The sequence below is a fragment of the Anser brachyrhynchus genome, assembly GCF_964034855.1.
Source record: "Anser brachyrhynchus genome assembly, chromosome: 3".
Lineage (NCBI taxonomy): Eukaryota > Metazoa > Chordata > Aves > Anseriformes > Anatidae > Anser > Anser brachyrhynchus.
Window position 1 is genome coordinate 61254423 of NC_137696.1, and position 25124 is coordinate 61279546.

Consider the following 25124-nt stretch of genomic DNA (forward strand, 5'->3'; position numbering starts at 1 on the left):
CCCCCCGCCCCCCCAGATCCCCTCACAGGCCCTCAAACCAAACAATCCAGGTAAGCAGAGCCCAGTTTAGAGTACCTGTGCTAAACAGAATCCTGTTGCCTGAAGTAATTATGGAGCAACTCAGCAAAACATCTGTCACAGGAAGGGCAGAGGGAAAAACCCTCCACACAAGTTCAGCAACACAGTACTCTGTTTAAAGCCCTGACTTTACTAGATCCCTAGAGCCTCAGCAATGCAAACAAGTGACAGAGGCAACGTACTTTAGCACCTACCATTGGGCCTCCTGGCTTCCAGAGTTAAATGATACTCAAAAGTATGATTTTAGCACAGAAATTGGCATCTATTCTGACATGATGAATGGGGTCTATGGGTTGTCCAGATTCAACTGCCAGAACCCACACATGCAACTTTCTGAAACACTAAGTTCATTTCTTTGAAATCAGGCCCTAAAAGCCCCAGGACGCAGAGTTGAGGTGCATGTCGTCCTGTGCTTCCAGAAGGCTTCTGCTACATGATGGGAGGCATAACCCGAAGTAACTCAGACACTATCATCCTCCATCCCCTGCATGTAAGTCTACCTGGCTGTTTCTTCACTGCTGTTACAGCTAGCTCCATGAAGCCTTCACTGCTGAAGTGCTGGGCAGGCATAAGCACAGTTGGTAGAAGCAGATTTTTTGTCTTATGTTCCCTGCCACAGATTACAGGCAAGACTAGCAGGAGAGAGCAACCTGCTATTTCCTTCCATGCAAACTGCGCTTTCAGCCCATTCCACTAGTCACAAAGCAGAACTTCACACACTGGTCTATCAACAGTCCGTAGCTCTTCTGTTGGAAACCATCACAACAATGCAAAGGCCAAGTGTCAGACTCCCACCTTTTCCTCACCACTTATGAGCTCAGGTCTGTTGGTGTACTTAATCTCCCATGAAGCTTCTCCAGTGAAGCTTAAAGATATAATTTTACTTTTCTTTTTTTTTTATTTCTCCAGACTCTTGCATATAAAAAGCATCAAGTTATGAGATCACATGCTTCTAAGCCATTCTACTACTATACCTCTACATACCTGCATAGATCCAAAACAAGTTCAAATATTACAAGGGCTTGTGTATTTGAACATGAATTCCTTCAATTCCCCCTGCCCCAAACAAATATTTCATGTATATGTTTAATGTCACGTACTTCTTGTATTGTTCCCTTATCAAGGGAAGATAACTATCTCTAGAGAACATAATTATCAAGAATTAGGTCTTACACAAATATTAATACCAACAATCTTCCTGTTATTATCTCCCCCCCCCTCAATGTCTGTCTCTTCGGCACACTGAAGTGCTGACAATTATTTCTAGCAAATTGGTTGAATGCGTGACGATTTAATGTTCAGTGCTTAAAGAAGTGCATAGCATCATGGTGAATCACTCAAGCTCTGTAAGAATCCTTTCTATAGATTTCATAAGTTAAGGAAAAAAAGCTGGTAATTTTGGAGGAATTTGCCTCATCTTAACAAAGATGGAAAGCTACTATGCATCATGATTTCACTGGACCCAAGCATAAGATAACCTGGTTAGTTTTTATCAGAAGTCAAGAATAAAGTGTACTGTCTTCAGAATTTACCATTCCCTAACCTTTAACTCAACTGCAAGATCATGCAATAGTGTGTCTGTGTAACATGAAGTAAGAACCGTACCGCAAATGGTTTGATTAGGCTAAGATTAAGCAATTACTCCAGCCTCCTTCACAGTACCTTAAGAGTTTCAGCCCTAGACAATACAGTATGAAATTAACCAAACTGTTTTAGTTGTCTAAGTTCTATTGCAGATTCTCCTCCTTACTGCAGAGGAAAAGCTTGAAAATACCTCGTAGCAGAAGACTGACATACACTAAGTACAGAGGCTCGCACACCTGTAGCACAGTATCATTTTCCTCAGGTTGAACTTCAACAATGAAGTCTTTGCTTTTCCACCTTTGCCCCAGACCCAAGATTTTGCACGTACAAGCTGCAGGTGGGGTACACACTATCATTTTTCTAGTCCTTGTATCTGCTCAAAAGACTTAATTACATAGTTAGCAAGAGTTATGGCAGAAACAAGCAATTTACTCCAGCACTATATTTGTTTTGCAAACGCTCTTGATAGCTCTTCAGATGAGGGCTGTATTCTGTCTGCTTCTGCAGCTCGAAAAACCTGTTTGTGAGACCATGGTTACCTAGCACAACTAGTCATTCAAGACTGAACTATTACATGAGCGAAACTACTTTTCTTTCAAGTGACACTCCTTGTTTTCCAGGTGACAGCACATATTAGCATTGCAGGAAAGTCTACATTTCTCTTTGCCATCTTAACAGAACCTCCAGAAAGTTCCAATTAGTATTTGTGTTGCATTCAAAGCTTTTTGGAGGCAAACAAACAGAGCAAGTGAAACCCCTCTGTATTACAATGACAGTCTGTTACAGACTTATTACATGAAACCAAGACTTGGAACACTAAAGAAAAGAAAAGCACACAATCCAGACAGAAACCCTTCCTTTAAAAAAAAAAGGGTATTTTCAGTCCCCTTCGAACCACGGAGTATTAGAAGTGACTTGTAGGCTTAGATACAGCTGCTCTCACCTTCCTTTTATGTTTGTTTATAGATGCAGTCTATTATTTCCCACTTACTATCCAATTACTAATGGATATAACAGAAGGGTTCTGTCTTTAACAAAAGGGTTGACTAAAATTATGTGTACTTCAGCAAGACCTCATTTCATTCTCTGCTTTATGGTCAACTCCTCCCTGGATTCTGGGTATTACCTGGCTTTGGTTTCACTTCCACCCCTTTACACCTTACTTTTTCAAGAACAGACAGTTGTACATGTGTCTATTAACTTCATTAACTTCAGTATAGGAATGGCCTTAATCCTAACACTTTGCAGATACATTTGCCTATCTAGGTTCTCAAATTGTATTCACTGCTGGCATACCCAGCAACCTGACTAAAGGAAAAGCTTCGTCAACTCCTTATCTTGGTGTTCAGGTCTATAACTGCACTTGCTTTACTAGATGACATTTTACAACTGACATCTGTTCTATTAGCAGATCAAGCTACGAAGATCAGGAAAGTCATGAAAGCATAAATGAAATGAAGTGCTTGTTTCCTAGCACAGTTTCACCTCCTACTAGACAACAAACAAGTTCTAAACTTTGCCCTGATCATGTAAAATGAGAAATGCCCTTCGGCTCCCACACCGGCCCTTGCTCCAGTAGATCAGAGGTGAAAACAAAAGCCTTACTTGTCATCCTTTTCATAGATGTTGAGCCCCAAGGCATCAACTCCCAGCCAGAGGTCAGTTCCTTTCTTATTCTTGATTTCAAAGTAGTTGATTCCATACATCTCCAGGTCTTGAGCAATCTTCAAGTATTCCAGCATGGCATTCTCTCTAGTTGAGGCAGGAAGGAGAGCAGATGTTAGTCAGATAAATAAAAAGCTATCGCAGAAAGAAAAAGAGTATTCAGAAAAAAAAGCAGCAACTTTTCCTAAACCAATACAAATGCAGAAGTTAAAACTGAACATTCAGCATTGGGGATTCACTTCAGGAGTTATGTTACACCTCTGTTCACACACACATTCACTCTACTACCATTTGCCAAGCCCTAGTATTTTTAGACAGGAAGCTAGCAACTTTCATCTCTTCAATCATTTATCCTTGTCTCAAGACACCGTCAGTGGGAAAGTTACAGTACCTGAACTTTCCCCGTCTGCCAATGCAAATGCCTCAATGAACTTAAGGTTAGAGACACACCTTTACTTTTATCCACTCAGTCATCACTGATGCACTGTACCTAGGTGCCAGCTTTTTCAGAAAGCTAAGAGACTGTTCTCAGCACCAGTGTGGAAATATGACTGAATTTTACCATTTGCTTCAATGTTAGACTAGAAAATACACACCAGAAGATCCCCACACAAGTGACTCTTGGAGTCTTACAAAAGCATGTTGTAGAACTGCAAGCTTAAGACAACTAATCAACAAAGTGACCGATATGAAACACTTACTTCAGCATACCGCTGTGTTCAGCATGCCAAACCTGGATCCGTTCTTCCCACTGGTCTCTGGAGAGTTTATGCTGATCCATCACCCTAACACATGGCAAGAGATATCGGCAAGATTAGACTGTTCTGCTATATCCATCGATGCCTATCTTTGCTACAGACCCACCCATGAAGTCTTACTGAAACTAAGAGAAACAGCCTACCCAGCCCAAAGCTGTAGTCTGTGAAGCAGAGCCATTCAGAATGAACAAAAACTACCTTCATTCTCTGTGAAGCCTTTCTGGTCGCTGCCCAGAGACATGAGAGGAGTAATGCGGAACATCGCAAACAGAATCACATGCATGCTGCAGACACCAGAGGGTTAAAGCAAAGCAAAAGTAGGCGTGGTGTCTAATTCTGGGAATAACACCGAGTGCCACCATGAGGTTATGACACTTGTCTTATAACTTACACTTCTCCTGTGTGGGGATGGACTATCTATCTAGCCTCATAACACGCTTTTCAGATACGGGATTTGACTGTACATTTTGATTAAGAACATGCAACCCAAACTTCTCCAGGGGTAACATTCCTAACTGCTGCCTGCTCTTTCCTTCATAAAGAGGAGACATACACACTGTCAGCTACCAGCACTGCAGCACTGTTGAGGAAAGAAAAGATGAACTGTGTATTTCCTCTCCTGAGCTCACCCAGCTACCTTTCCCTAAGCAACCCCAAACAGGCAGCACAAAAACGTACTCTTAACATAACAGATAGAATTAAAAGGAGGATAAAAACCATGTACATACAGCTCAAAAAAAATGTTTTCAGTGAAACTCTGTATAACTAGAATGCAAACTCTTGACCCCTTTTTTATTATTATTAAAGGAAAACTGAGTCAAACAATTCCTTTACCTTTGGGGGATCAGACGCTCTGAATTGAGGTATCCAGGCTTGTGCACTTCTTTGTTGTAATCTCCAAACTTGGCCTGCACAGCATAAGAGCCAAGAAGAACTGCTGTTTCAGGAGGACAGTAGATCTCATCACTGAGGATCCCTTCCTTCACCTGCAGAAAGAAGAGCTTCTGCGTGATGTCCTGTATCAGCTCTTCAGACACATCTTCTGGGAAGAACTTGGCACGGAACTTGAACTGGAGGGGATTCTCCTTTCTGATTTCTTGAGCAGACACCTGAGGACAGAGGTGACACCACGACTAAGCAGGGTTGTAAACAATAGAATAAACTGCTTCTACACAGAAAAAGGGATTTAGGGCATTTGCCTTAAAAGTCATCGGTTTTCAAAAATGTGTTTCTGCAGTAATCTGGGCCCATACGCTACGGTGAGAACTCTCAAGCACACACAGGAGCACTTTCACCTTCATTCATCTAGAGGTACGAAGCTTCCTGCAGAGTTTGGGCTAAACACACTCCAGCACTACATTAATCATTTAAGAAGTCAGTCTCTAGAATGAGAGGTACAGACATCCTCCCCACCATCTCTTTTCTTTCACTGAGACAAAGAGGTGCACTTCAGAGTGAAACAGCTACCCTCTGCCCAGCATACCTCCTGCTAGCTGTGCTAGCTAGCATGAGATAAAGAAGGTGCAATGGCCTTCGCACCCTGGGAAAAAGATTCCAAGGGTACAGCCCACAGGCCTCCCACAGCTTTATATCAGCCAAGTGTCTGACAGCTATTTGCTATCATTCCTTAATTCCAGCTGCTCGCTTGTATGAGAACCCAGGGAAGATGCATTGCATTTTCCAATTAAGTCAGCAAAATTTTGCTTGTACAGCAAACCTCGGTCACTGAAAAACGTAGGATTTGCCAAGTTGCATCAGATGGCAAACCCATTTAGTATTGTATGTGTTTGACAGAACAGCCCCCTTACACTGAGCAGGTAAGTCACTGGCTGCCCCATCACGAAAAACAGTTCGTATCCTCATAAGAATTGGAAGTTCATGAACAAGAGCACATTAGAGGTATCTGAGCTCCATGTTACAGCTGCCCAGCCTTGAAGCAACCTATCTGTCTGATCGGTGCAGCAACTAATTCTGCACAAGCAGAGATTAAAACTTACTAGTCATGATGTTCCTCCAGACACAGAAAGCTAGCTGTTTCTGCACATTAAGGGACAGCATCAAGCTGCTGCTGCGCATAGGATGAGTACAATAAAGCTTTCCACCACTCACACAGAGAGAAAAGAGTAAGCCTCCACCATGCCACACCTCACACAAACAGTTCCCACAGAGGTCACGAAATTCTCTCCAGAAACAATCCTTAAATTATTCATATTAAAGAACAATAAACAAGTACAAGGTTTATGAAGTCACAGCCAATAACACATCAGGAATCATGTAAGCTTTAACCTTTATTCAGCAATTACCTTTTTATCTAGCTTCAGCCAAGTCTGGAATCCCTTGTTATCCACATACTGAAGACCAAAGTACCACACTTCTCGCAAACCTATTGTTTTAACCACCTATAACAGAAAAGTAAAAAAAGTTATTGCAGGGAGCAGTTCACTTGTACTTCTTGCCCAGGTATCCTCTCAAGTCCCACAACCACTGAAGCTGCAGGCAACTGCCTAAACATACTCATCTTCATCTCTTAATTTCATCTTGTCAACAAAAATACACAATTGCCTGAGAAGAAGATAGCAATGTCGTCAGCTATATTCGTCTACTGTAAATACCAACCAGATAAAAGATCCAGAAACACCCTTGTTGACTGGATTGTACATTTACTAGTGAAAATAGCCCCATTTAGACAAGTACCTTTTCCTCAGTAGAGATAGCTTAAAAGTCCCAACCTCCTCCTACTCTCGCTTGTTATTATTCCTCAGTAGTTTGCTGCCAGCTCATCTGCCTGCAAAGCCATGCCCTAGACAGAGCTGTGATCTGGGAAGATCCACTACACACATCTGGATTATTTCCTTGATGTTATTTGCAAAGTAGCCCCTCACAGTGATGTGGGCATCACCACAGGGACCTGAACTGAGTGGAAAGTAAGAGGGTTTTTGCTTGTTTAAAAAAAAATTTGCGACTTAGGGAAGGAAGCAAGACAAACTCAAGGATGTAGATACATGGACTAAAGATCTCAAACTAGGATCTGTTTCACCCTCCCCATGTGTAGTATTGCTGGAGACACTACAGCCAGAGGGCAGACTTACTGGAACGAACTTTCTGTGCTAACTGCACGCTCTTTGAGCAGCGCAAGCATTTTGTTCCACAGCTCAAGACAATGATTTGGGGATACTTAATTAGTTTTTGCTGTAGTTTCCATTAAATTTGCTTACCAGTGAGCTAGAAGCCAGGAGTTTGTACCCAAGGGCTTCCTGGGGTTGGTAAGGGACATGGGGAAAGTGGGGAAAGATAAACCATGCTGGCTAGCACTCTGAGAATTACTGTTTATATATGCCATTTTTTAATTAACAGATAACATACAAGGTTTAGTGATATAAGAGACCAAGAAAATTGCATAGCCATTAATGTGAAAAACATCATTAAGCAAATGCCCCTTTCAAGGCTACAAAGATCTGTGCCTACTAGCTGAGGAAACTGAGTATCTTCCTAGCTGAGCACTGGGCTGTTTTCAGCAGGCTATGATTTATACATTCTACTTTCTATAAGCAACTAGCTACAGTGAACTAGAGTTTGTGTTAAAAACAATAAAAACAACCGTCCCAAACCCCACAAATCTGTCAAAAAAAAGAGCTGGGCTCTGAAAAAAATTCAACTTTTTTGACTGAAATTCCTTTGCCCTCCTTTCCCAAACTGGCTTGTTTCACCATAGAAGTACCAAGTTTTCTGAAGGCAACATGCATTTTTTTAAAAGGGTCAGAACCAGGCTTTACTCAACCTAGCAGAAATGCAAGGGTATGTTGAATGCGGTGCACCCCATTGCACAAAAATAGTGTTGCAACATGTTAAAATGAAGAGTTGCACAAATCAAGCAGTTATCAGGTCATTATCTCTGGGCATCTCTTACAAAGAAAAAATACTCCTCTATAAACCAAGACAGCTGGAAAGCTTACAGAAGTTATGACCCCTCAAGTTCTTCCCAAAACATAAAGGCAAGGAAACAAAAAGCATTACACTAGACTTCAAATTTCAGCACTTGGGGTCAAATACCAAGAACAAAGATGAGACTGTTTTAGCCTGTATTCTGGGAAACAGGTTTGCAAAGCTTCCTCCATAGCTAAACAAACAAAAAAACCCTAAGAACCAAAGTTTCTTAGATTCAAGATAACTGGGGGGAGGGGAGGAGGTTATCCACAAAAATGCACAGAGGAGCAAATCTTGAACCTGCCCATTCTACCCAAACTGACAAAGAAAATCTCAAAACTGTGGCTGGAGCTTAAGGCACATTCACTCAACAGAGACAGGCAAGTTCTCATTTAATGAGACCTTTCAACTGTCAGTCATTTGATGCTCTCTTGATCTGATTATCTGCTCAAAAGGAATAGTGCAATTGCTTTAAGAAACTAAATTAGCTGATGGGCCACAGGACTTGGCATACTTGTGCTGGCACATAAGGCACTGGCTACCTCAGTACACTTCCGAAACTGCTGGTGGCACTCCCCTTCACTGGAATTTCTTCCCCTTGTTGCCAGAAAGGTGCAGGACTGCCAGGACCAGCCAAGGGGATGTACTCGAGCCAGCTCCAGAGACCACTCCATGGGTTCCCAGAACACCTCAGATGGAGCTGTGGCTTGAGCAGAGCTGAACTCAACGTTCGGAGGCTTCACTATTTTCCCCTTCTGTTAAAAGGGAGTTATGATCTGCCTTATGTGCAGCATACATTTAAGATAGCAAAGCCAATAAGCACAAGGGCACTGCCTGAGTAATTCTGTTAGTTGACAGCCAGGCCAAGAAATCATCTCGTGGTTTTTAAAGACAGCCCTTCTTCTTCAATACCCTTCCCCCCCCCCCCCCAGTGGTTCTGCATTTCAAGTTGGGCCACTCCCCATTCCAGGGAAAACCTGTTGTCTCCATAGGCTTTAACTGGGTGTAAACTCCATCTCCAAGATCAGGGTCCAGTAAAAGACGGGCACAGCAGAAGGGAAGAGGGGCTGTCGGAACAGTTGAAATTAAACAGTCTTAAGCTGCTCAAGTCTGTGCTGCCATTATACCAAAGTCTGTCTCCTCTTGATGTGCAGAAGTACAACCCAACAAGGTAAAGGCCACTGGTAACTTTCCAATCACACGTTTTAAATCCCAGCTACAGGACGAAAGGACCAAGTCTTCATGAGGTAATTTTCCATCCCAGAGCACACCAAGTACTACAACAAGCACTATCTTCACGAGAACTACCTAGACAGCAGATTAGAAGTATCTTGGATCTGAAGAATCCTGCCTTTTTCCATCTTCTCAGGAGTTTGTGCTTCTCTAGTTTCTCTTCTGACAGAGAAAAGATCCTGACTCTTTACAGAAAGAAAGATGACAAATATGTGGGCAAAAAAAACCTTTTTGAACCTTTGTCATCAGGAATACAGGACGTATTTATACTCTCTGGTCTAGGCATTGCTTTTAAACACCTAGCTTTTAGACACTTGGATTGTTGTACCCTCAGAGATGAAACTTGAGGGAGCCATGCTAACGGGGGGTGGGGGGGAGGTGAGGAAGTTACCCAAATATGCAATGGTAGTCAGCAGGCAATAGAAGTTCAAACACTAAATGCTGGTTGCATAAAAACACAGGTGTTTCAGACGCACTTCAACAAATTTCCAGTGAATACTTGAAGTTTATCCCACACCAGCGATAATGAAAAGGACTTACTTAGAACTAGTACTAAACAAAGAACGTGTAGTACTCTATTGCATACCGCAAAGTTTTTCAATTATTATAATTTAGTTTCCTCCTTTCACTCCACAAAATAAAGAAATAATTTTTTGGGGGGGGCAGGGGGGGGGTTGGAGAGGAGTACTTCTTACTGCAATCTGTACAATTGCCGTAACGCTTAACAACTTCTAGCTAACTCACTGAAATGAGAAACTACCAAGAAAAACTTGGAAGAAATGAATGTTGTTTAGCCAGCTTCACCTACCTGAGTTAAAGCTCAACCACCCTTTGCTATCAAGGCTAGCAGGGGACAAGGGGAGAAGTGCAAAGTAATTGCTGCAGTGCTTCATGAACAATACGCATAAGTATTCACAAGTCTGCATAGATCAACTTAGTTTTCAGTTTCAGCAGCAATATTTAGAAGCAAGCTCTTTTTTTCTTTTTTGAATTCCAGATGTTGTTGATTTTTTCTGCTGAAATCTAGATCTTAAATCAGTTTTATAAGGGCAAGGTACATAGGACTAACAAAGTTCCACAAAGCGCTCTTTGTTTGGTTTAGTTGTCTTTACCTGACCTTTGGTAGGTGCATCTCTAAACAGACCTGTATATTGTTAATGCAGTCACAGGACGAGTAATACTAAGAGCGGGGAGTCCCTTGGAGGACTCATGTCCTCCGCTTCCTTAGGAATTCCTGGAGGCAGACTGGATAAGACTCCACTCTGTCCTGCTGCATAAGGGCTTCTTAAAAGGCGCGATGCTATAGCTTCTGTATGGTGATCAAACTCTTATATTTTTTTAATAGTGTGGCAAACTCAAACATCCATGGCAAGTAGCAACCTCCAACTCAGCTTCTTAATGAATCCAGCTGCACCTTCACCAACCACCTAAAGACCTGATTCTGAAGAGTTTTATGTACAGGGACAACACTCAAACTTGAAAGTTTCAGTAATGAATAAAAGTTAAGCTGTATTTCACACTACCTGTGCTGTCCAGATCTAGACATGTCTAGATGCCTTATGACACTTCATCACCCAACACTGCTAGGAAGACAGGTTTCACTGGAACATAACATCTGCAAGAACCTTCAGTTATTTCTTTCACTGTGATGGAATTTAGAGAACTTAGGAACAGGGCCCTTAGATTAGGAGGTAGAGAAAGGTAGGTTTGGAATTCAGTCTTAAGCAAACATTATACTCTCCAATATACTCTAAATTTAGGCAAAAAGAGCCCATACCAACACTGTACTGACCTGGTCAAACAGCTGTTTGCCTGTAGTGTTCGGCTGGATGGCAAACTCCAGCTCTGCATCCACAGTAACAACTCGAACATTGATCTAAGGAGAAAAACAAAAAGCATTGTTTTAGGTACCTTGAAAGCTATTTCTCAATGTTAACACAGTACTTTGCGTACAATACAGTCTCCATGCTTTGAGGAAAAACCCTTATAATATACACTTAAGATTAGATTTTTGTTATCACATCAGCAAACTTAATTGGGGCACTGACTTAGCTGTCTTATCCAAATTGCTCTGCAGGTTTTCCTATTCAATGCGGAATTGGATTTGGCTTTAGGTTAAATGAGGGGGCATCTTAGAGTTGGCTGTCTCCAGGCCTAAAACCCCTTGGACTAAGGGTTTCTTCAAGCACACAGCATAGTTGCCTGCAGGCCATCCCTTGGATTACAGAAGGCCCTAATGACTAAATTAAATTTGAGACTTATAATTTAACTGTCATTATGTTAGAGCTGGAATTAATCTGGGGCTTTAAAGGCAAAAGGCTACAGATTATTCTTATGAAGCAATCAGCATTAACCTGAAAAACATTCATTATTCCTGTCATAAAAATCTACTCAGCGAAGTGACAGCAGTTATGGGTACTGACTGATACTATAGGGCATGAATTCACTTACAGCTAATGCTGTTAGTGAAGAAGCACCTTGGCCAGACTTGTTGCAATGACAGAAGTAGAGTGCAAGACTGAAGTTAGCATTGTATGCAGAAGACAAGAGTGTTTAACTAATCAGTAGAAAAAGTCTATTAGCAGTTAAATCAGGAGACAAAAAGAAACAACCAAGCTTGCAGGGAACGGCACAATGACCAGGAAGGTAATGACAAATCAAGAGAGGATTCTCTCTAACTCTCCCAACTACAAAAAACTATGCCACTTGCAATATTATACTATATCTCAATAAATAAATAACATCCCCAAACAAATTAAGAGCCCAAACCCAGATGACCATGCAGTATCCTTCTAATAAGTCAGATTTGTAACCTGGTGTTTCAAAAAAAAAAAAGAAAAAAGAAAAAAGGGTACTTGTAAATACAAGACCAGACAACAGGTAATCTAAACACATAAGATTTCATGACATTTTCCCAACATCTTTATAAATGTCATGTTAAACACGGCAAGAGCTGACAGACCCGGAGAGCCTGCCCCAGCTGCAGCACCGGCATCCAGTGCAGGGGCACATCTCTGAAGAAACAAGAGGATGTGGTAGAATAGGGACCAAATCACTCGCTACAAAACCTTGACACTGCAGCAGTTTCCAGTCACTTCATTATGTATATTTAAACTCTAGGGTAAGTGTCAGGTGAACTAACATGTTACAGTTAACAGGGAAGTGTGAATAAAACAAGTTGCCTCAGCTTGTTTGAGTCAAATGCAATGCAAAATTGTGATCTTTTTCAGGGAGCAAGGAAGGCATCAACTGTCTTTTAACCTTCATAGAGATGTTTTTCTAATGTTTTCCCAGATGACAGAGGACTCTCCTAGAGAAAGATGACTCAAAGTAGTTTCCAGGTCACGGAACCCCAGAACTGAACCAGACAAGGTGACTGCTTAGGTGTCCTGTCACTTTCAAGCTGCATTTTTAAAGCAGCATCCTTAATAATAAAATAAAATCCTAATTTAAATAAATTGCTTTAAACACAATAAAAGTAAAACCTTTCCTGATTGCCCTAAGAGCTCCTTTTCACAGCTGTAGCACTTGGGATCTCTAAGGACTCACTGCAGTATGCTTAAGGTCTTCTTCCTGTGACATAGGAACCAAAGGTTTCCCCAAAGAGTGTAACGAGTGTAGCAAGGGAAGGGAAGTTCAGATACCAAATTCTCAAGAACGGTAAGACTGCAATTTGAAGATGTGACCTTAAAAAGCTCCTGTTGCTTAATCCCTCTCAGCAATAAATCCCTAATCATATTCTAATCCCTTCCTACCCCCCTCAAGAAAACATATGCTCATAATCCGCTGTTTTGTGTGGTGCAAGTTACTTGTACTTCTGGCTACAACACCACAGTAGGTGTAAAATAAGTATTACCTTACAAATTAAAGGAATTGAAAGGACGTGCTTCTCAAACCTTACCAGAGAAGGTTTGGGCTGTCGGCTGAGCACTGAACTCCAATCAGTACCAGGATGCTCATCTTTTACTTTATCTCCTTAATGGTTATTTATTAGTTCAAAACAAAACATGTTCCCTATTCTAAAGGAATACCCTATATTACTTCAACTCTAAAAGATCCTTCTGGACACAGTCCCCTTCTTAAAAGATCAGCTAAACAGTGAGCTAGTTAGTGCTTAGAATCCACCTGCTACATCTTCCAAAAACATTGCTAGCATTAAGACCAAAAATGGAAGTCATCCTCTTTACACTTCAATTATGTAGTCATAAGCATGGAGAATGGAGAACATGACTGCTTGGTCATCGAAAAGCTCCCAAGGACACTTGGGGCATGTGGTAAAGGTTAACTTCTGTGTTCTCCAAAGGGCTGAATGACCAGCAGGATACAGAGGAATTCCCTTGTGCGCCAGCAGACAAGCCCTGAGCCACACGAGAGGCAGACTAAGGAGAGACAGGCTATCTAGCAGTTGTCATTTCCATGAGTACATGGTTGCCTAGAAAAATCCTTTGAGCCTCCTTCCTGCCGTATTACATCCTTTTGCTTCTCATCTCCAAACCTGAGTCTGGATTTCAAGACGAACATAATGATTTTAGCAGTATTTCTAAATGTATGTCCTACAATCACTCCACATGAGGTTTTAGCACGGGGAAGCTAGTAATGAAACAGGCAACCTGAGCCTAATTCACTTGAAACTCTGGTTTGGGCACTCTAAAAAAAACTTCTATGTCTGTCAGGCGAAGAGGAGATCAATGTGGCATAAGCTCAGACCTTAAGAAACTCGCCATGGCACCAAGATGATTAAATCAAAGCCCAACATGAAAAACAATTCAAGGTATCACTGGGGAGAGAACAACTCAGACTAATTCCTATCAGCAACAAAAAGAGCAAGACACAGTTAAGAAAACTTTGACAATTGAAACTCTGCTTATCCCATGTAGGCAAGGCAAGGCAGGTCATTTTTAAGATCCCTACCAAGTCCCAGCAGTATCCCAGGACAAAAATTTAAGCAAGCAGTTTTTAATTGTTTCATAACAGTGAGAGGGGAGAGATGGCAAAGAAGAATGCATGACTTACACATGAAGTAAGTTTTTAAATGCACATAAGAAGCTAAAAATCCTGGACAGATATAGCTTCCCAATCCACAGGCTCATGCCATAAAACTTTGATTACACTTCTATGCCCAAGACTAACATACTTAAAACAAATCAAAAATAAGGCCTTAGAGGACTTGTGTGTTCTGAAACATTACAGAACACAAGGCTTTCATTTTCCTGTCTTAGGACGCATAAAACTACTAAGAAATTTGATCCAGAGGGGGGAAAAATAAACAAACATGCAGTTGAAAACACAATGCCATTTGCATTAAAAGGAAAATAAGCTCCATGAGTCATAAAGACAACAGAAACTGAAGAGTTTATTCCACTGAATTACTGAATGTTAATTCCATGAATTCAGGCTGTTCAGGATAGACTGTTATCTACATTTCCAACTGGGACAGGAAAGTCAAAGTAAAATTAAAGATGCCTTGAGAGAACTTTAAAATAAACTTTATATAATCTTAAAACAATGGAGAGTTCCTGTACTAGAAGTTGCAGTAGTTAGAATGGGATCTCCCTTTCTTCAGTAGTGCCCTCAGGTCTTACTTGTTTCTGTTTTCTGCCCCTTGAGCCATCTCCTCTAACACTAAACCAGGAGATCACTCTGTGGGACACTGCAGCCTTTTGTAGATTGTGCACCATACAGAAACTCAGAAAATTAAAAGTGCCATCTGAAAAACAGGTTCAGAAAACTCTCTCTTTAAGGAGGCAATGTGTTGCCAACCAGCTACGTTGCAACATCTCTGCACAAGACCTGAGACCTAGATAACAACCCAAGACGACATTGCCTCAGTCCCTCTCTCTCATAAATGTGTGATTCCCAGGTGTGCTGGGCGCTGTATATGCACAGGTAACTTTTTGACTGAAGCCTGACTCTTGGGCTATGGCTTGCTGGTCCAGAATCCATCTCTGGTTGCAGCCAACAAGGTATCTTTGGAGTTGACCATCTACCTCCTGATATTGAGGTGCTCTATTGTAAAACATCCCACGCTGAAGGGGAAAAGAAGGGTGGAATGAGGGGGTGGGTGGGTGGGTGGGGAGAACAACACATGTACCCCATAGGCAGCAAGCCACTGTGGATATTTTACGTACTGATGCTTGAAAGAAACCCAATTGCGCAAGTTCATAGTTCACTGAACTATTTTATTATACAAGTGAAGCTATGCAAGTCATTTAAAATACTATACAATTTATTTCCATAAGATAAAGGGCAGTAAATACCAACCTTTACACATACACATAGAGAAACCAGTACTTTGTGTGTTCCATATTGTCATTATGCAGCTCTAAACACCTCTGATAATGCTCAGGAATGCTTTCTTCCTCTTTTCAAGGAGAGGTAAAGACCAGAGTCTCTTAAATAGCAGGTTTGCAGGTACAAATGCTAGTGAAGTATCTTTCTGAGTGGTGGCAACTAGCACTTCATAATGGAGAAACCTAGATAGGAATGCCTCCTTTCTTCAGTCACTGGAAATTCCAGGTAAGCAGCTAGCACACACAGGCAAACCGACCACCTAGCACAGAGGGGACAAGGGGTTGTTGAAGTGCTGCACCTGTACAGCACTTACTGTGAAAAATATGTATGTGGGCCTATTAAAGCTCCTTGAACGCACCCAAAGTGTCCGTATAGCACATGGATGCGCTTGTGCTGAAGAAATACAGCTGTCTTAACAAGAAATAATTGAAAACAGTAGTAGTAGGAATCAGACCAAGTCAGCCTTGCATCCTCACCTCTGCAGGTTCGTACGCTATTTCTGCTCCTCCGCCACGCACACAACTACTATTATATTCGTAATAAATAACAGACAGGCTTTTTGCCCTGAGTTGCAATGTGTCTGCATGGACGGAGTAATTACATTTCCACCTTAGCAACCAGACCTGTTTGTAGATGTTTATACCGATTAGGCATCTGGTAACAGGAGAGGCAATTTCACATAGCAGCATCGGGAAGGGCACCGAAACTGCTCCCTGTGCCTCTGCCTTCTATGTATTAGCAGTGTTCATTGATTCCAGGCCCACCCATAATGAGAGAACATCACCAGCTGTCTGATGACAGCTACTGTGCTGCTAACTGATAGAGTAACTACAGTTCCTGCAGCTGGATAGTATTTTGGAAAAAAAAATCAGATTTGTTCAGGTAAAAAACAAAACAACCACCACCACCAAAAAAACATACTAGGTGCTCCAGAGCTCAGACCCAACCTGCTAACACTTCACTGTCTCCACAAGTCACTGAAGTCAACAGCTAGTGGTTCAGGGACCGTGGAAGGGCAAGGAGAACTCTGGGAGTGTAAGTAGCTTGAATAGCCCGAGAAAACAGAGATTAGTTCAATTTCTTATGTTATTCCTTAGTACCTATAGACACCGACATGTCAAGAACACATCACTCAGAGCCAGTTCTACTTCTCTGACAGAATAACGTGCCTAATGGATCAAGCTTCATCTAGTAACATATATGATGTGGTCCTATATGACACAGACTTGGTACACAACAAATCTGAGCAATATGAGTATTACAACTGACAAGTCGTGCACCTAAATACTCCATAGCTCCTGACAAGGCAGGAGACAATGTTGTATCAAGCCAGCAATCAGCTCTCTCCGCTGCAGGGTTGCCAAAGCATGACTTCCAGCCTGACTGGACTCAGCACCTTCATCTTCCCGGAACACGGATTAGGGACATGCACTCTGACCTGGTCATGGCTGGCAAACATCTTGAAAGTGGGATGTGTGTGTGGGCTGCAGTGTAGTAAGAAAATGTGGTTAAGTACTCTCACAGCCCCTGAAAATGGAGCACACTCACAAGTCTGCACAGAGCATCCAGTGGAAAACAAAAACTGTTTAGGAGGCCAGGGCTAGAATTCAAAGATCTTGCTAAGTCTGAGAAATAGTTGCAAATGTTTCATGTGGGAAGGTGAGAATGGACAAGAAACAGACAAGGAGATGAACAAATTACAGGCTTATAAAACAATGGGCTGTTTGCCCCAAACCAGCAGGACTGCAGATAAGGATGTGGTCTATTATTAATCCCCCCCCAAGAACACTGCATTTCCTGGTGTGATGCTATTGCATAGAAAGAAAAATTGCATTCTTGAGTGTATTTGTCACCGGAAGCATTACTGAAGATGACTGCTCTGTTCTGCTTGCCTGGTGACTTGCCAGCTGGAATGCTGTCACCCACATTTGAATACTTCTTTAGGAAGGAAACAAGTTAATCAAGGAAAGTCTACACTAAACCATAGGTCAGGTTTTTTTTCCTAACCTATGAAAAACTGGATTTGATTTGATAGCATGTCACTGATCTCTTTTGAAGGGGAGCCATCTGAAACATGAAGCATTTGTAGAGGACAGCAATTTTTAAACCCAAAAGCAGAACAACAAAAAGACTCGAGCAGTTTGGTGACAGGAGAGGAAACAGCCTCATCAGCTCACAAAACATGAGCAGGGAACGGCCTCACCGGCATCCACCTGACTGACCAGGTAAGCTCACTGCGCCGATTCAACCGACCCAGTTTCTCAGCACACCGCATTAAATCAAAGAGACCTGACTGAACCAAAGGCCGTGTCCATTTCAGGTCTCATTGTGTTAAACGCTGCTTCCTCATGGCAAATAAATGGGAACATTAAGTCACGTTCCCCAGGAATTCCTCCGAGTTTATGAAGCAGAGTTAGATACCGCTGCATTTGCGGCAGGTAAGATTAGAGTTGAACAGGCTGGTCTTTGTTCTTTAAAAACCCGCTCACCTTCCCGTGAGAGGGGAAAATACCACTGAGGGTAAATACAGGGGTATATAATAGTCTAGAAAGCTGGCAGTTAGTTTCAAATCGTTCAGCATGGTTGTCAGCCACATCTACTAGTCACCTCTAAAGCAACAGCTTGTACAACCGTAACTTTTTTGTACTAATCTTCAGTATTTATGGAGCTACATTTAATTTAAGTTTCTTAGATTTACTTAGGGCAATGGGAGTCCAGGTACGTGCTGCTTGCATGTAAGGTGAAAAAGCCTTATAACAGCTTGCGTGGAAATTCTTCTGAATACAGAAAAAGTACTTTGATGGGAAGCCAAGAATAATTTTGATATGAAATTGGAAAGCTAAAGACTCTCCTGGATGAAGGCTGGGGGTTGCACACATGGGCAGGAAAACCTTGAACACCCAGATCTGGGGAGTCATCTAGAATTTCCAGTTTTAGCAGAGCAGACTGAATTTTCAGGACAAAATTACCCCCCACCCCATACACAGATTACAAGAAAGCTGATATATTGAGTTTGATTTTGCTGTCAGGTCACTTGGCTCTTCTTTGCGAGCTAGTGTGAAACCTTCCATACAATCAAACATGAGAATAATCCTAGAATGTGATTTCAAACTTATTTAGTTTAGATATGCAGAAGATGAAATGTCATACTAAATTACACGCCTCTTTCAGTTTCCTTAACCAAAGCCTGATACATCTTCTATTAGCAAACAATAAAACCGAGTAGCAGGCATCTGTGTGAAAAGCTGAGCAGCAGTCACAGATGCACTTCGGTTCTCAACGTAAGGTCAAGCAGTAACACCCTGCATGCCACAAGATCATGAACACTTCATGCAGCTGTGGGAACTGTGTATAACCCTACATCTTTAACCACCCTTGCTCCCAGATGAGTCCATCTCAGCTGCAGGCATCCAACAGTGCCCACCTGTGTTCAAGTAACATTTGCTCCTCAGTGGAACTGCAAAGACAAAAAATGCTCTTTCCAGGAAGAAAAATAAATAAATAAAACCTTTCTTCACTAACCAAAGTTTCCCCAACTCTTTCCTAACACACAAACTGTATCATTCTGTCTCCAGTTAGAAAGAAAATTAAGAATTGAGACAGTAGTTTTTATTTTTATTTTTTTTAAGATTACCTAGGGGCATCCCTATGCCCTAACAAGACATAAATCAACATAATTTAACCCTGAAATGCCCCTAGATATTACCCTTAAACAACCCCCTTTCAATTAGGGAGATCAGATGTTTTCCACAAAAACCGCTTGATCTTACTTTCTCTGAGGGCAGGAGGGATGATTTGCCCTCAACACAGACCAAGTCGGGAACCAGTTTGAGGGCTTAATGTGTGCTGTTGAAAAAAAGTAACACTTGAAGTCTCTCTGATGCTGTGCACTAGGAATATCTGCATACAAGCAACAGATCTCTTTAAAGAACAAGCGCGCAGCCAGTGACAGCAGGCTCGTCATGGCACTGCTGCTTGGGCAAGCCATCTGCCCCCAGCGAGCGTTAGGACAGACTTAAGAACACAGACTGCAGCAACAACAGGTCCTTTGTACCTAAAGGATAAACACAGAGGGAAGCTGGAGGCCGCTGGATCAAACTGCTCCACACACAGACTGTTTTGTCATGACAACCATCACATCCAATTAAACATAATGAAGTTGCAAGCTAAGGCTTTACACATGAAGTTTAAAGGAAACCCCACAACCAATCCTCAAATAAGCCTCATCTCACCATGTCAGAATTCAGTAGGAACCAGACAGTTTTTGTGGTTTTCCATCAGAAATATTAGCATGAGGCCAAGTGCAGATATTGATGTTCAAGCTATTAACTTTTATTCTAGTTTCATAATCTTTTAAAGTAACTTTACATCTCTAATACTTATGTCAGTCATCTACATAACATGATCCTTCTGCAATCCCCACAAGAGAAAAGCAAAATATTTGAGTATCTCATCGTCTTGATCCAGAACAAAAACAACACTTCATATCTACGTTGTTTCCAAACGAAAATGCCGAGCAGGCAGGCACTGATTTACACAGCAGCTGAATTTCACCGTACCAACTAGCAACAAACAGGAACAGTGGCTGAAGGCATGAATTACCTAAACAAAAGCTGCAAGAGCCTCGGAGCTTTCCACGAATACTAGCACTAATATTGGCACCTTTTATTCCAGTGCTTATGCAGAGGCATAGATTCTAGAGTGTAGTATGCATAAAAAACGGAAAACAGTAATTCTTAAGAGTCAAAATCTGACAGATACTCACCTCGAGACTGTGCAACAACAAAACCTGCCAGCACTCAACACTTTTTCAGTAGACCCTGCATGAGCAGTACTAGCACGAGATACAATGATTGTTCTTCTGCAGTAGAACAGCACATTAGACTGCAGCAGAATGGGCGGTGTGACCACAAGGAGAGGCTGTGACTTATTTTCTTAAGATTATGCTCTGAGAGTCTGAGGAGACCAAGAACTGACTGTTGGAAAGAAGTTTTCAACAGCGGTGCTCTTCCCAGATGTAGACATCACAAGAGGCAGAACTATTTTGCACCAGACATGAACCGGAAAGAGTTTACAAAGAACAACTAACTCCTATGCAAGGATCAACCAAGTGCATTAGGACTTCTCAGTTTGGAAGGAAGTTAACACAGGCTAGGACATAAGAGCACAAAGTCACAACAGACATGGACAGAGCGGACAAGGACCAAGTGTTCAGTGCCTGTAACAACAGAAAAAGCAGGGCACATCAAAGCTGGTCAGTTCTGAACATGAGAAATCAGTTCCTCAAACGGAGCTGCAGCAAGGAGTTTTGTAGGTAACTTCTCAAACATCATGAAGGTTATCTAGGACAGCCTCACGGATGCTGGAGTTCACATGTTTTCAAGGGGAAACTGGACAAGTTCACCAAAATCCATTTAGTAACTCATTAGATAGGAACTTCAGGCCTCCAATACCCCAGCAGCTCAGAGGAAAGCAATGGTGCGTATCTTTCAAACGCTCTTCCTCAGGCATCAGCTTTTGGCCAACAACAGAGGCGCAGCGTTGGGCTGGAGGGGCTTTCCGCCTGACCCGGCGAGGCCAGCCACATTCTTACAGAAGTCAAAGTGCAGGAAGAACATGAACTGCATTTGCTTAAGGAGAAATAGCAGTGCGACATGTCACAGCAGCCCGGGTAATGATGTGTGTTTGTTCATCATTCTAGTTATGAATCCATTTGTCAGAGAGGGATTTATTGATTTGATACCTCACCCCTCTGTTTTACCTGCTCTATAATCAGGTTCTTTCACTTTATCTCATGGACTTCGGCGGAACCCATCACATGGCATTCGCAAAATTTATGAGTAGGATTATATGATGTGATCGCCTACAATAGCCTGACAGCCTGATACACGCCCAACTCGCTGCAGTGCTTACACTTCCCAGCCAGGTACTTTAAACACTATGCAACAGGTACTGTTTGCTCCCAGATAAAGGTAGGCCACTGCAAGTCCTGGAACGTCAGCTAATCACAAAAAGGCTGCTCTTGCAACATTATAGGTAATACAGGAAAAGTTGGAAAGATTGGTGAAATACCCCTCTCTGACTCCTAAAAACGCTCATGGGGTTCTGACATGAAACTTCACAGGCCCTTCACTACTGAAATGTGATGCCAAACGTAGGTCCTAGTGATTCACAAAAGGCATACAGAGCACAGAGGGGGCAGAAAAAGTAGCTTTGGAAACTCTGCCTGCAAGGCTGCATTGGTTTTAAAGGGGAAAGCTATTTTCCCTGATGCTCAGATCATTATATATCAATTATGCAAACCCACCTGCCAATTTATACCACATACTTTGTGTATCAGGAACATTGTATAATCACTTCTCTCTACAAAGGCAAAAAGTTAAGCCAGCTAAGCTTTCACGATTAAAGTGTATTCAGCAAGATGTTAAAGAATAACTTGAGCTCCCACAAAGAACTCTGAAGTGGCTGCAGTACAGCCTGTGAAGTCCTCTGCTGGCCTTGTCAGGCTAAATACCGGCACCCCAATACAGGCCTGAGATCCTTCAATCCCTACATCTTCAGGGTAGGCAGCCCACAGATCTGCTCTGTGTGCCTGCTGGTCTCTTGGCCGAGCTGAGCAGCTCTGTTCTGCCCAAGATTCACCAACTGGATGTCCACACACATCCCATGCTGAGGTTAGGACTGCTGCAGTGAACAGGGACATTTCCATGCTATAAATCAAGAGGAAGAGACTGTATTGGCAACGTTGCTCAGTTTTTACACTCTAGCTAGAGCACTTGCTCATGAAAGTTGGAGGGAGAATCAACTGCACAGTAATCTTGTGGGGCAATTCCATACCGACATCTCAAAGCTAGCAGAAAGCTATGGAACATGTGTAAGTGGTCCTAAATATAACAGTCATTGGTATTAAGCAACAGTTTGTCCTCCTCACTCAGAAGGAGATTCCACTATTTTAATTTTGACTCGGGACTTTTATTTTAATTGACAGCTGACAGAGTCAGGTGCTCATCAGTCCCAGCCGAGCACATGCTACTCATGCTCTCTCAAAGATGAAAGCAGATGATACTTTCCATTGTGAAGCAGGGACTAGAAAGAGAAACAAAATCTGGATCTGAACAAGTGAGCACCGTGGAGGCCGTATCGCTAGCTGTTACACCAGGCCAAGCCTTCCTTCCAGGTTCGCACAGTAACAATTTTCTCCCCCTCCTAGAAGGAAAAAAATCCTGCGCGCTGCTCAGTAAAATCCTGAGACCTCAGCTGCTTCAGCCGAGAGATATATTTCTCAGCTCACAGACTAAACATTACCTAATGCTGAAACCAGGTTTCAAAAACAAGAACACAACCCAGCCAAGATATATTACTTAACAGTGTGCAGCGTGGTTCAATGATCTCGGGCAGCACTGCCTTCCTTCAAGGTCAATTCAGTGATTATGGGATTTACAGTGCGCTTAAAGCTCTTTGGACACAGAGTGCCAAACAAGAGTGACACTGATGCAGGAGTCTTCAATGGTCATCAAGAAGATTTATTCTCAAGAAGTCCTGGTTTATCACTGTGGTTTGTTTTTTTTTCTTCTTCATTTTCGTGTGTATGTGTGTGGACAGAGGAAGATGTTCATGTGGGCAGAGGAAGAAGAATAGGAAGGCTCATCTCCCCCCTCTGCCCCCTAAGAACGCTAAGAAATTCTTTAAGTACTGGCTAACATTAACAGTTAACACCCTTGATTTCTCTGCAGCAGCTAGAAAACAAACTGACCTCAGAAATGCTTATTCAGCTCATACAGTAATTTGGTTTTTTGGCACGATTGTGAACTCTTTCTCTTACAACTTTAGCCGTCTGTGAACTACTCCCTACTTTTACTATTAATAGAATCCTTCACCTTCCTCTTGCAGCCATGACTAGGACTTTGCACATATGGTAAATATAAACTTTACTTTTTGCACTAGATTATACACCTCCTGGTACCGAGTACACTAAATACCGTATCATCTGACGTATTGCAATTTGTGCTTACAAGGAAAGGCAAAAATCTTATTACTGTCTAAATGTAAAGCTATCCATAAGCTAAGAGTATTTTAATTATTTATGAGAACTTATGGTTGTGATTTTTTTAATTTCAGTACAATTATAGCAATCTGATGTGAAGAAATTGAAGATAAAACATATGTGCAGTTAGAAGACACAGTCAAGAACAAACCGGGAAGATCTGGGAAATACCAATAATTACCATTATTTGCATTTTGACTGAATTCCTGTTGCTACACTCACCTCTTGACAAACTTCTTGAATTGTAATGCCAAAAGGTGCTCACAGAGACCAAAAGGCTTGGCAAAAGACCTGCACGCGGTCTTCATGTTCATTTTCAGAAGGCATGTATATTCAACAGCAAACAGGTACAGAGGACTTGTCTAACCACTTAATACCAAGCACACACTAGCACATTAATAATAACACAGGACTGGGAAAAACCTTTTGAGTCATCCGTTCCAGTTCCACACTCCTACATACAGCAGCATTAAAACATATCCTTGTCAGACTTTATCTTTAAGGGTGTTAAGTCTTGGAATAGTCTCCTAATAAGACCAAGGCAGAGGGGAGGGGGGTGACAGGGGAAGGAAAAGCAACCAAAAAGTTAACTGCTCTGATGTTCAAGAGTCTCCTAAACAATGAGTCTTGCTTAAAGCATTTCTTCCTTTTCTTTGTCATTTAAACCCTTTATTTTAAAGGGGAGAGAGCAGGTAACTTAATTCTACCAGGCTAAACTAGCCCAGCATTCTTTTTGTGAGGAGGCTTTCTGCCTCCAGTCATCCCCAAAGCCTTTTGTAGGTTCTGCTTTGGATTTGTATTTTCTGGACAATGAAATGTCATTGAAAATGGTAACTTATCTTCTACGAAAGCTACCACTAGCACCTTCTATTAGTGCTTTCCATTAGAGAAACCCCACAGATTGTAGGTCAATGGACAAGAACAGCCATTCTATCAACGACCAATCCACATCCTTTCAGCCCATATAGTGCGGGACCTTCTTCCACCCCTCCAAGTTTAACCGCTGAAATGGAGCTTTTACATCCCTTTATATGGTAGCCCTCTGCATCACCAATACCACCACCACGGTATTGACACGTTTCAGTAGCATGCCTGGCTTCCTGAACACAGGCCATTAGTAAATATATTAGAAAAGGGTGCCTCTCTGTATTATTCACCTGTATTCTCTTTAGCACCACAAGCTGTTAGATTGCATTTACTGCTGTCCTCTCTTTAGCATTATATACATGCATACGAGTATTAAAGGTTTTTGTGTGACACTACAGAAAATGCTCTGCTGCAAAGCTGACTTCATTTCTTGTAAGGCTTTTTTTCCCTAAGAGATTTCCTAAGAAAAAAATCCACCTTCAAAAACAGTAACAGAGCATGCCGATAGGTCTGATCAAATTAAGAGGTCTATAGAACAGAGATCACATTTCCTTCTCCTTCTGTAAGTAACGTTCAACAGTCCACAGCCCTACAATTCTATTTATTAGATTGGTTTGGTTTGCAGAAGAACGTAATTCAGCTAAAATACATCTATATAATGAGTGAAACAGAAATGAACT

The 25124-nt window shown here is 41.9% G+C and overlaps 1 protein-coding gene across 2 annotated transcripts in view; it reads right to left on the reverse strand.

The window, feature by feature from the left end:
• Window positions 1–25124, reverse strand: part of EZR (ezrin) — a 37550-nt gene that overhangs the window by 9353 nt on the left and 3073 nt on the right. For both annotated transcript variants that reach the window (XM_080587053.1, XM_080587054.1), the window contains exons 3-7: window positions 11035–11118; window positions 6389–6484; window positions 4920–5194; window positions 4029–4112; window positions 3268–3414 (exon numbers count right to left, since the gene is read on the reverse strand). In XM_080587053.1, coding sequence (XP_080443179.1) covers window positions 3268–3414; window positions 4029–4112; window positions 4920–5194; window positions 6389–6484; window positions 11035–11118 — 686 coding nt within the window. The remainder of the gene's footprint in view (window positions 1–3267; window positions 3415–4028; window positions 4113–4919; window positions 5195–6388; window positions 6485–11034; window positions 11119–25124) is intronic.